The sequence below is a fragment of the Phycodurus eques genome, chromosome 9 (assembly GCF_024500275.1).
Source record: "Phycodurus eques isolate BA_2022a chromosome 9, UOR_Pequ_1.1, whole genome shotgun sequence".
In the NCBI taxonomy this organism is placed as follows: Eukaryota; Metazoa; Chordata; class Actinopteri; order Syngnathiformes; family Syngnathidae; genus Phycodurus; species Phycodurus eques.
Window position 1 is genome coordinate 12641494 of NC_084533.1, and position 12340 is coordinate 12653833.

Genomic DNA, 12340 nt, shown 5'->3' on the forward strand with positions numbered 1-12340 from the left:
CTTTTTATACATTGCGTCCTGTCGAGCCATTAATGCTGATATTTCCCTCGATAAACTCGTCCGCAAAGAACAACACAACTGACATAAACGGCATCCGTCAGAGTCCGACAGGAGAAGATTGCAAATGACACATGATGCTGAAGTCTGGAAAATTGACACCCTTCATTTAATCATGCTACATGATGAGAGCATCCTGTAGCCTCCAATTATTCAGCGGAGAGCCAGCAATCAGCTGTAGCACTGCAGTTCTCATTGGAACTGTCAGACAATTACAATGAGAAGAGCAATCCAAAGCTTGTTTAGGGACAAATTCTATACTCAAGGTGTTCTCTTTTTCTTTATTTTTACAATTGTCCAACTGTATTGTATATCTATTCCCCTGTACAAAAAAAGTATTACAATAGTTTATTTGATTGTTTGTATCCAGGGTGACCAAGGAGACATTGGACCAAGGGTAAGATACTTTTGTACTGTTGCATGGAGATTTACACACAATATCATATAGAATCAGACAAAACACAATATTTTTCCAGAATTTAGAAACAGTTACAGGCTATTTTTTCTTTTTTTTTTTTTTTTAAATATATTACCCTGAAATATGTACTAATTATGTGATGAAATGAAATCCTCCTCTGTTATCTTATTTGACATCTTCATTATAAATTGTGTATGACACACAAAACACCAGAGCAAACTAGCAAATATGGCTCAAATTTGTGAATACAAAGGCCAAAGTCTTTCCAAATGTGCGTATTTGATTTTAGATTGTCTTTTGAACAAAATGCATGACTGTTGCTTTTCTGGCTTTGTCACTTGTTTGTCTCTTGCCTCTGCCAGTTGGCTTTTATTATTCAGTTCAAACTTTTTATTCTTTGAATTCCGTCCCAATTATTCTGGAAGGGTTTGTCTTTGTTAATGGGAAAACAAAAATCTATTGAAAATGTGATTATATTATTCCAGGCTTGTAGCTTTGTCAGCAACAGCTTTTCATTCATCTTTTACTCTCTTTAGTCGCCACATACTGTAGGTTCTTTGGTTTCAGAAGTTTTTACAGTCAAAGTTTTGTGATCAAACATGTAAGACACACATGCATATAAAATGTTTTCCCACATTTTTTTAATTCAAATGCTTCCATATCTGGTGAACATATCCACCAAATAAATACACTAGATAGTGTAGTGTAGGTAGTGAAACCTGAGTTCCAGGGCTTTCCAGATTTGGATTTATTTAAATTATGTAGATGCAATTACCAAAAAAACATTTTTATTTCATTTTCCATTTAGCGTGAAAACATTTCAAACATCCACTACATTCTGTACATTCCTTCACATCATAGAAATAAAAACATTCTTGCAGAGTTTTTCATTTTTTAAAAATCAAATTTGAAGGCAATAGTAGGTCAAATAGCTTTTTCGCTGACTAATTTTGGGGGGTTATTGTCTTTGACCCTTGGGTTTAGCTTGTCAATCAGTGTTCACTTGTAACGAGGTGAGCAAACATTCTAAAATAGTCATCTGCAATCATCTTGTCAAATCCCATCTGACATAAACAAATGACTTTGGCAAGTTAAAGTACCTGGTCACACTAAAGGTGACGTTACTCGTTTTGACGTTGAACTTATTTTTTGATTAGGAACAAAAATGTAACTATTAGTTTTAGTCAGGTGACGAACACTTGATCAAACCATCATGGAAACATTGAATATTTCTGTATGAATAATAAAAGCACCGTATTAGGATAATATCTGAACTCAAAGCATTGTCTCAAAGGCCAACCCATAGTTTTCTGTTTTGAAGATATCAGTTTCTCTGAAGGGAGAAGAAAGTCAAAGTGAAGCAAACCCAAACAAGACAGAGTAACAGACCATCACAAAGTGGGAACTAAAGACCATCTCGAATAGGGCTACACCAATCACAACAACATCACGTTGACATTCCGGCCCAAGTTCTCAGAAGTCACCAGGACATTATCACATGACAACGCGTTATATAACATCAGTAAAGCTAAATAAAGGTGGCCTTCGTGTGTAAAGTGAGTGGACAGTGTCACTTTTCCTCATTCCTACACTTCTGACAATGTTCTGCCAGCCACTTTGCAGTTATTTGATGACAACAACACGGATCATGATTTCCATTTGGGATGTAGTCAGGCAAACAAATTTTTTCCCAACCAAAAAACACACAACGTGAAAGCAATACAAAGCAAAGACAGAAACGTTTACCTCATACTGTACATCTACTTCTGGAACAGAACCGACACTGATCTGGTTCCTCAGACAAAGTTTTAAAAAAAACTTCCTCATCATCTAACCATGATAGCTAAAATTATGATACTGTCTAAATAAAGACTTCCCACAAAGACAAACAATAGCTGTGGGAGCACCAAAGTTGCCATCTAGCCTCAAACCAGTGTTTTGTTTTGTTTTTAAACATTCTGGGGTGACAAAGCTGTGTATCTGGTCCAAGTTGCCAGGGTTGTCTTTTCATGTGATATCATTCCACTCACCATGACATTATGTAATTATCTTCATGCAGTGTGGTTTTAAAAATAGGCGGCCCCCTGTGCTTTACTCTGTGGATTCTTTGAAGAAGTCACGTAGCTGATTAATTCAGAATGTTTGCCTTTGTTATGCCTAGAATATCAGGTCATGAAAATAAAAGTGAGGCTTACCCTCTGAGGTAATTATGCAGTACGTGGAGTTCAAGCACATGGAGCCAAATTGCTTATTTTGCCTTTGTACTTCCTGTTTCAACCCCCTGGTATTGCACAAACTGGAGCAAATACCACCCACTTATTTCCTAATCCCTTTATTTCTTAAATAATACTTTTAGCTCCAAAGTCATGTTGCATATCGTTTGCATTGATCTACTGATTTTGGAAAAGGGCTGCTTGAGTCTTTGACTATGTGCAGCACCCCCAAAGAGGCGCAAGCTGGTGTGTGAGCTCCAGACGTTCCGACTAGATATAGTCGGGCTCGCCTCCACACACGGCTTGGGCTCTGGTACCAGTCCTCTTGAGAGGGGTTGGACTCTCTTCCACTCTGGAGTTGCCCACGGTGAGAGGAGCCGAGCAGGTGTGGGTATATTTATTGCCCCCCCGGCTCTGCGCCTATATGTTGGGGTTCACCCCGGTTGACGAGAGGGTGGGGCGACGGGTCCTGACTGTTGATCTGCGGGGGGACTACGATGCTCACGTGTGCAATGACCGTGAGTATGAATAATTTTGGGCTAAATAGTTCACATTGTACAATCATTATTTCCATGCCATGTCAACAATGTAACCTCTTCAACCTCTAAACTCTTTGAGAGACAAAGAGAAAACATGCAAAATGGGAAATGACCATGAATGTCTGTCAGCCTTTCACTTCCTGTCAATCGATCATTTTGAGAGTGTTTGTCAAGTGAGAGCGCGGTCTTGAGGACTGACGACAATCACAGGATAACAGCAGCATTAAAACATACTCAGGTGTCCTGAAAGCGCCAGCAACCCAGGACTGAAGGTCATGTGCAGTGGAGGAATAAAACCGCTTGCCTTCATAGCGTCCAATGCATATGGTGGAGATTGTCACTGCATGTTAAGGTCACTTTCAGTTGAGTTGAAAGACGAGACACGATATTCAAGTTTCATCTTCGACCAAAGCATTCCTTTGCCCCCCATAAACGGCGTCGTGGTTTAATGTCTTACTATCGAGCTACGGTCTGACGAAAATGTGGGATCGGAGAAGTCCAATGTGAAACAGACATGCTTATGAAGCATGTAAAGAAAATATGTGTGAGCGGTATTGTCAAGAGAGTAGATTATAAAGAAAAAAGGTGACGGGTTTGAAAAATGGGAAAAAAAGACAAACTATCTTGCGCTCTTCACAGCCTGTTAATAGAAACCTGATGAAGATGACTCCTCTTGTCATCTTATGATTCATACTTCATTCTTTCTTAAAGCTTCACTCTATCCTCCTTTATATTCATCAAACTTCTGAAGGGAACTCAAGCAGGGAGGCATCACTATTGCTCGTCATTCACCCAGGAAAATTTGACGTTTACATTGTGTGCATTCACAATTATGTACATAGAGGCTGTGTGTGAACCCAGTGTTGTTCATACAGTACATACAGTATAAACACTTCAATAGGCTATATAATGTAAATACTCTAATCATGGCCTCCATTCTGATAGGTGCTGTTGTGCGTCGTCTACTTGAAGAAAATCTCCCTAAAGAGAGATGCCTATTTTCTTCCGTAGGAAGAAAATAACAGATTGTCCCTACGAGGTAGCTGCAATTACCTTGGCTATAGCCATGTTTCGTGCGGCACGGTGGTCGACTGGTTAGCACATCTGGCTCACAGTTCTGAGGACCGGGGTTCAAATCCCGGCCCCGCCTGTATGGAGTTTGCATGTTCTCCCCGTGCCTGCGTGGGTTTTCTCCGGGCACTCCGGTTTCTTCCAACATCCCAAAAACAGGCATGGTATGTTGATTGAGGACTCAAAATTGCCCTTAAGTGTGAATGTGTGCGCGAATGGTTGTTTGTTTATATGTGCCCTGTGATGGGCTGGCGACCAGTTCAGGGTGTACCCCGCCTCCTGCCCGATGATAGCTGGGATAGGCTCCAGCACGCCCGCGACCCTAGTGAGGAGAAGCGGAACGGAAGATGAATGAATAGCTATGCTCCCACAAGGTAGTTTAATATGCTGCAAACTGATTTGGTTAATGTTCTCATTGACTACATACTGTATATATGATCTATTTTTTTAACAAAACAACTAATGAGACCTGGTTTGATGGAGAGAAGCAAAGCAAATAACGTACATAAAAATATACAACAAGCAAAATAGTTATCAGCGTGGTCCCACAGCCATCAAGTAAGTGCAAACCTTAATAGACGTGTCTTTGCCAGAGCTCTTGCGCTTGTCTGCTTCAGATAAAAAAAAATTACATCGTTCTATAAGATGGTACGGAAACTTAATTAGGGAACAATTACTCTGCCACCAACTGCACTGCCTTATCAATTGGAACTAAGAATAAAAGCACATTTATGAAACTGTTCCACATCATTATAACACATAGTAACAATTTTCCATGAAACAAATGGCCAGCGTGTCTAGTTGTACCATTCCACAAGCATTAAAAAAAAAAAAAAAGACTTCCTCTCAAATAGATGCACTTACTTCTTTCTGCAGTTGAGTAAATCAATGCCACGGTAGATATCAGAATCATCTTTATTTTCTAAGTATGTCCAAAACACACAAGGAATTTGTCTCCGATAGTTGGAGCCGCTCTAGTACAACAGAACACTTTGGAGACAAAGACATTGACAAAAAACTATTTGATTTGAGGACATGAGACTCTCATCTCTTCAACAACAAATTTAGGAGCATTTGAACGTGTACAGATTGAGCTACTGCTGTCATCCAAGTTATTTTCCAATAATTGATAAATTATAGACAACAAATGACCATTTATTATACACAACACAAATACATTTTGAGTTATAACCCCGCAACGTGAGTCAATAGAATTTGCTGTTATTCTTTTTTTCTGGTCAGTTGCGTAGCCACTTGTTGCTATGCGGAATTAGTGGAATACAATGTTGACTGCCACAAATCCCAACAAAAGAACTGTCATATAGTTGTGTCATTTTATTTACCTTGTTTGTAAACTATACATGATCTTTCAATGTTGTCTGAAATGTCATGCCTCTGTTTTGGCCAACTCTATTTTGCAAAAGAGCTCTCCAATATCTCTCTGACACCACCTGGTTAAATAAACCACCAACTCGTCAGGTTGAATGACAAAACTAGGCGCTGCATCAGCATTGTCACTTGGCAAATTCAGGTCAGGTCAGGTATCAATACTGGGTGTATCTCACCATTTGCAGATGATTTTGTAATATTCTGAGCCCATATCTTTCTCCTGCTTATGTAGCCACATCCAAGATGTTCACCTGTTGACTTCCTCTCCTCAGGGTCCTCCAAACTACAGCACATATGCTGGATTGCACAGTAATCAGATTCTCACCGTCAAGGTTTGTCCTTAGCAGTGAACTCACTGTTTGCCTCCCAGCAACCAATGCTCTGTCAGGCTGCTGATGTGTCTCTCTATGCCGGGAATAGAAAACCATCCTCAGTGAGAGATTTCTCTTGCTCTTGCCTCAGCGTCGGCTGATCACTCCTCTCTTCTTCCCTCAGTTGATCTCCTTCCAGAATCGTTCCTCCCCCTGATTTCTGTCACTACCTCCTGTCTCTGTTGCTGTTTCTCTACCTTTAACTTTATGACCTCTGCTTCTGTCTTTCTTTCTCTGCATTTGCTGCATCTAATGCTCCTTCTATAGATGGTCTATCCGAGATACGATCACAGCTTTCTCTCTGGTGGCCAGTCCAGCACCTTTCAGAGACGTTTTCTGAAGGTATATCACAACTAAGGCATGTGTGCCCTTTTAACACGCTCACTAAACTCTTTCATTTCATACTAATCAACATTGCTTTTCCTTATTCTACAAGTTTAATTTGATTTTTTTTTTCCATCTTTGATCCTGGTTTTCACAATTCCTGCACATGTAATTAAAATAGATTTTTGTGCATGTTTAATTTTTAAATGGATCCTCCACACTGCAGGGAATGTGTTTTTTAAAAGGAGATTAGTCAGGCTTTGTCAAAGATCAAAACCATATCAAGCATGGAAACGATGATAGTTGTCAGTGTGGAGAAATTCACTTTCCTGGTCGTAGAAGGTTCTGACGGTACTCGCTTGGCGTAGCATAGCAAACCACAGTGTGTCACGTATGTGAAGATGAGGGATAATGAAAAGAAGGAATAAAAGTGTTACCGTGTTAATGTGGCTTTGGAGGCAAGACACGTCCAGCCCATTTGGTAAGAGTGTGAGCATTTATGTTCTGTAAGGATGAATAAATGTTTTCAACTTGAAAGTAGTAATTATGAATTGTCCAAAAAAAATTAACCCTTTATGGGGCAGAGAAAATACTAGCCAATTGAATATAAAACTAACTCCAGAAAATCATCTCAGTACAGTTAATTACTATGTTATATTTTGATTATTCATGATAAATCACTTCAAATTTTTTATATTTTGTATTGCATTATTATTATGGACTTTCTTATTTGACTCTGTGAAATCACTGCTGCATTATATTGAGGCATGTAGCGCCGATTTTGACTCAAAGTTGCAGTTATAACTGAAGAGCTACAGCACCTATTCTGCTGTTGTTGGTCAGGCAAAAATAAATAAATAAATGTTAATTCTCCCAAGTATACTATATATTGTAGTATAACAGAGTATTTTGGCCAGTCCTGTCTGTTGATTCAAGCAATCTTGGTCCAGTATTGACATGAAAAGCACACATTGTTTTCTAAACCTACTGTAGATTTTTGCTTCTTAAAACTTTTGTTTTCATGCGGAGAGACAAAGCTCTCTCCCAAGTGTCTCAGCTTTGTCCTTTCAGTCCCTTATTCTTCTGTTTACTCTATATCATCAGGGTGACCAAGGCCAGGCTGGACCTGCTGGCCCGCCTGGCCCCCCAGGACCTCAAGGTCCCAGGGGCCCCCCTGGGAACACCGGCAAAGATGGACCTCGTGGCCCAGCAGGAGAGCCAGTAAGAGCCTTTGCATTTGCTGTCATGTGAAAAGCGTACACCCTAATTCACAAACCAGAACACCTTCATGGGATATATTAAGGGGCAAACTAACTACAGTGTTAAAATTTCTTGGGGGCCCCAAACATCTCATTGAAAATGATTCGTAAACATTTCTTCGTGCAGTTAATAAAGCAGCTGTTTTAGTCGTACACTTAGTTCACGCACTTAAAAAGACTTCAAAAGCTTAATCTGTCCCACTGCGCATGTGCAGGCTTGACTGAGGAAGCGGCAGGGTAGAAATCTATTATCTTAAAACTACCAAAGGTTTCAACCTTTTTCAGGGTGAAACCAAATATGCATAACCAATAGCAGCAAGAGCCAGATGCTCTTGACAGTAGCAGTAGCACTGCTGTCAATGTCAGCTAAGGAGAATTTTCTCCAATTCACACTTTTTTATTGATGATAAACATTAAAATTCAAAATCTTTGCAGTCCAAAGATGTGGAGGGCCCCATGACTGGGGTTAACTTAATGACCCCGCTAAAGACTACAAGATACAAGTTGCCCACTCATACTGTAGTTAGTTGGCTGCTTTACAAGGACGAAGACATTTACATTTATTTGGTTTGCTTGTTCTTCCCGTGCCTGCGTGGGTTTTCTCCGGGTACTCGGGTTTCCTCCCACATTCCAAAAACATGCATTACAGGTTAATTGAAGACTCTAAGTTGCCTGTAGGTGTGAATGTGAGTGCAAATGGTTGTTTGTTTCCACAGTATGTGCCCTGTGATTGGCTGGCAACCAGTTCAGGGTGTACCCCACCTCTCGCCCAGAGTCAGCTGGGATGGGCTCCAGCATACCGGCGACCCTAGTGAGGATAAGTGGTTTGGAAAATGGATGGATGGATGAAATAATGTGGTGGTAATAATGCAAATTTAGAGTAACCAAATGCAAATAAGAACTAATGTGCTCGATAATAGGATACAAAACATTAGTGCCACATGATAATAAATAATAATATATAATTGATAAACAGCTATTGTGCAATGCACACTATATTAGTTTTGATTGTGCACCCAGGTGTAAGAGACTCTATAACGATAGAGTACAGTATATTCTAACCAGACACTTCATTAAGTACACAAATCATTCTCACTTATGCACATATTCAACATTAGAATTGTCATTGCCATTTTACTATGTTTGCAGTAGTGTAGCAGTGTCCAGTGACAGTGTACAGTATGTACTCTTGGGGAGAAGATTGTAGCAACTCTAGATTGTCCTTCACTCGAGTCTGCCAGTGAGCAATGGCATAGCTCAAATTTGACATAACAATTCGAATCCCTTCATCTGTTTTGTGTAAAAAAGCAGCTACAAGTTTCTTCTACCAAGTGCCCACGATATCATCCGCCCCACACCCTCCTTCCAGGACCCTGTCAGTGTGCAAGCCTGAAACAAATACTGTATGCCACAGCTGTCTTGAGTTCTGTGGTAGTTTGCCTGCCCCACTGGACAATAGTTGTGCCTCTTTCCTGAGGCCGTTTGTTTCTCAAGAAAACTTTACCGCAGTGCATTTCCTCCACAGTGACAACATAAACCTGTGTTTATGGGATGGAGGACACAAGGGATGGAGGACACAAGGGATTGAGTTGTCGTGTTGACAATACGACTATGAGTGTAAACACTGTCAAGTAAAAGAGAAGGTCCCCCGATATAGACAATGTCATATCAACTTTCCATGTTGATTACCAGAATTGCAAAAAAGCTTTGTATCACAGAGGGCTTTTCCATGTTGTGTGCAGATGTCTGGACATCTCTGCAAGCCAGTCTGGGTTGTTGTGCTTGGTCCTGTCCTTTATGTCATGTAACTATAAAGTGAAAGGAAATAAAGGAATGACGGCTATTTCGAAGTGTCAGCTAACATCCATCTATCTTTATTCTATAGCACTTTCACTAGGGTTGTCGGTGAACTGGAGCCTATTTCAAATGACTTGGGCCGAGAGACAGGGCGGGGTAGACCCTGGACTGATCACCTTGCCAATTGCAGGGCACATATAGACAACCATTCACACTAATGGACAATTTAGTGTTTTTAATTAACGTAACATATTTTTGAATGTGGGAAGTAGCCTGGGTATTAAGAGAAACCCCACAAATGCACAAAGAGGGGACGCAAACTGCACACAGGAAGGCCGGAACCTAGATTATTTTACAACAAATTATATGTATTATTACTCACCTGTATCATCTTATATGTATTTTTACTGAGCTGTACAAACTAAAAAGCATTTAATTGTTTTTGCTACTAATGAGATTAAATACAAGAACTACAGTATATATAATAAACTGCCTTTACCAACTATTCAATTTTTTTTTTCTTTATGGTTGTGTTTTGCAGCAGTGAAGAATGGCACTGCATCATGCTAAAAAGTGCTTTTCAAATATTCTGCCCACCATGTAACTTCCAACGATGACCAAAATATCAGTAAAAGCGCCTCTAACTTAATGTAATTTAATTTAATTCAATTCAACTATCACTAAGTTATAGTCTGCAATTTCAAAGATAAACATGCTTTATAAGGAGCATTTTTTAAAAATGTAACAAAATAAATACATTCTGGAGAATGTTTTCTTAATGTCAATTATGAGTGTATCAAAATATTATTTTATCGATATATACAATTAATGTGGTATTCCACATGATGAGTAGTGTGTGTTTCATGCAGAGGGCTTATAACCTCAAATTTACAAATGCATCAAATACACAGTGCGATGCCTCTCATTCTGTGGGGGTCCTTAAGCATGAATTTAAAGACGTATTTTTGAGGCTTTAAATATCCCATGTTTGTGTATGTGTGGGGCACTAGCACACTGCAATATTTTGAGTTGGCAAGCTCATAAAATGCTCTGCCATGCACGACTTCATAACAGATGTGGAGCGGCTCAACCGGCCAACTGACCCTCACAAATTGCTGCCAGAAACGGGATATGGTATTGAGCATTGGAGTTAAAGCGTTTGTTGTTCATTTTACACAATATGATTTTATCATTCACGACTTTGCAGTTTTCTCAATACAAAATGCTTAACAAAATCACACTGTTTCAATGCAGATGGTTGATAAATGGAATGAATTAATGGAAAACCAAACGTCATTTTCAGCCTAGAACGAACCTACAAATGATCGCCTGGACTTTACTGATGTGGTGATGAGATATTCGCCAGTGTGAGCTTTGATTGATGATGGAGAGCAGTACAGTCCAAAATGTGCTAGAAGTGTCCAGCTGCTATTAAATCAGCTGAAGGCCCTAACTTAACATTCATCAGTCCCCTTCAATGGGACACGCTGCCATTATTGCTCCATTTACAGTATCATTAACAGTATCTTGCGCTTGCAATTCTGTGTTGTTTGCATTGTTGAATACTGTCATCTAGTGGTCATAGTTAGAGCACACTCAGAAAAGCTGAATCATACTAATTCATTTTCTCTGTGGGCCTCAAGGGTATTCCAGGTCGTGAAGGCATTGAGGTGAATATATCTCACATTCTTTGTTTTTTGTTTGGCCTGAAGCAACCTCATATTTATACAATAACCCATATAAATACAGTTTTATTGCTGAAATATGATCGTTTTGATTTGCCCTAATACTGTACTATAAAATATAAAGCGATTTCTTAAAATATTTCTGCTTTAGGGTCCTCAAGGATTACCTGGAAACTCGGTAAGATTAATGCTGACTTACTTGTTTACTACTTGTCCAAAACGCTTTCTCCTCCGTGTTCAAATAATTAAAAAGATTAACACCGAATTGATTTTGTATCACTCTCAGGGAGAGGATGGGGAACCTGGATATCCTGGACCACAGGGTCCTCCAGGGACAAAGGTACAGAGAAAAAGGGATATTTTTTGTGTTCAAAATTATTTTCACCTGACATATGCTGGACTACTTACTGCTTTACTGTGTATGAAATAGGGCGGGCCGGGTATAGGAGAAAAAGGAGAGCGGGGCATGGATGGATTACCAGGATTAAAGGTAAAACACCAAAGCAGTGTCAAAAGCAATGCATACATAAATATTCTATTTGTCTTTTTGTAACATTTATTAATATGGCATTTGCATTTGTGTGCATTTGACCGTAATATATTTGTGTCATCCAGGGAGATAAAGGAGCAATTGGAGACCAAGGTCCCATGGTAAGTGTTAACTATCACTGAAAGCAGTTTCCCAAAACCTCTTAACTCGAGATCCAAATTACAAATTTGATTCCTCCTCGAGGACCAACACTTACTACGACAATGCATCGTGTATTGCAGAAACACAGTGGTTCCCAAACCTTTTACACCAATTAACAACCAAAAACATACTTGGCTCTTCAAGTCGCACTATCATGGCCAACATTAACATACACATACAAAGTAGGCCCAAGTGTTGGGCAAACAAGTCAGAGCTTGGGTTCCTAAAAATTACACTAAATATTATTGTAAGCCGTGGTAACATTATGCACAGTTTGAACATTAACACTGTGCTCGGATATAGGAAGAAAAAAAACTAATTAAATGATGATTATGTGAACTTTTTAACGAGAATAATAAGTTAAACAAAAATTGTACATAAATGTTTGAAAACAAACAGTTCTCAAAGATTAAATGCAACTATATTGTACTTAGGAGTTAAATACAACTGAACTGTACTTAAAAATGTGTACTGTACTAAATTTAAAAAAAAGTTTGTTACTGTAACATGCATAAGTTGAACAAAG

At 39.3% G+C, this 12340-nt stretch overlaps 1 protein-coding gene across 1 annotated transcript in view; it reads left to right on the forward strand.

The window, feature by feature from the left end:
- The window catches only part of LOC133407832 (collagen alpha-1(XXIII) chain-like), a 144142-nt gene that overhangs the window by 117611 nt on the left and 14191 nt on the right, over positions 1-12340 (forward strand). The window contains 8 exon segments of the mRNA XM_061686104.1: positions 428-454; positions 6326-6400; positions 7487-7603; positions 11082-11108; positions 11275-11301; positions 11410-11463; positions 11554-11613; positions 11739-11774. Coding sequence (XP_061542088.1) covers positions 428-454; positions 6326-6400; positions 7487-7603; positions 11082-11108; positions 11275-11301; positions 11410-11463; positions 11554-11613; positions 11739-11774 — 423 coding nt within the window.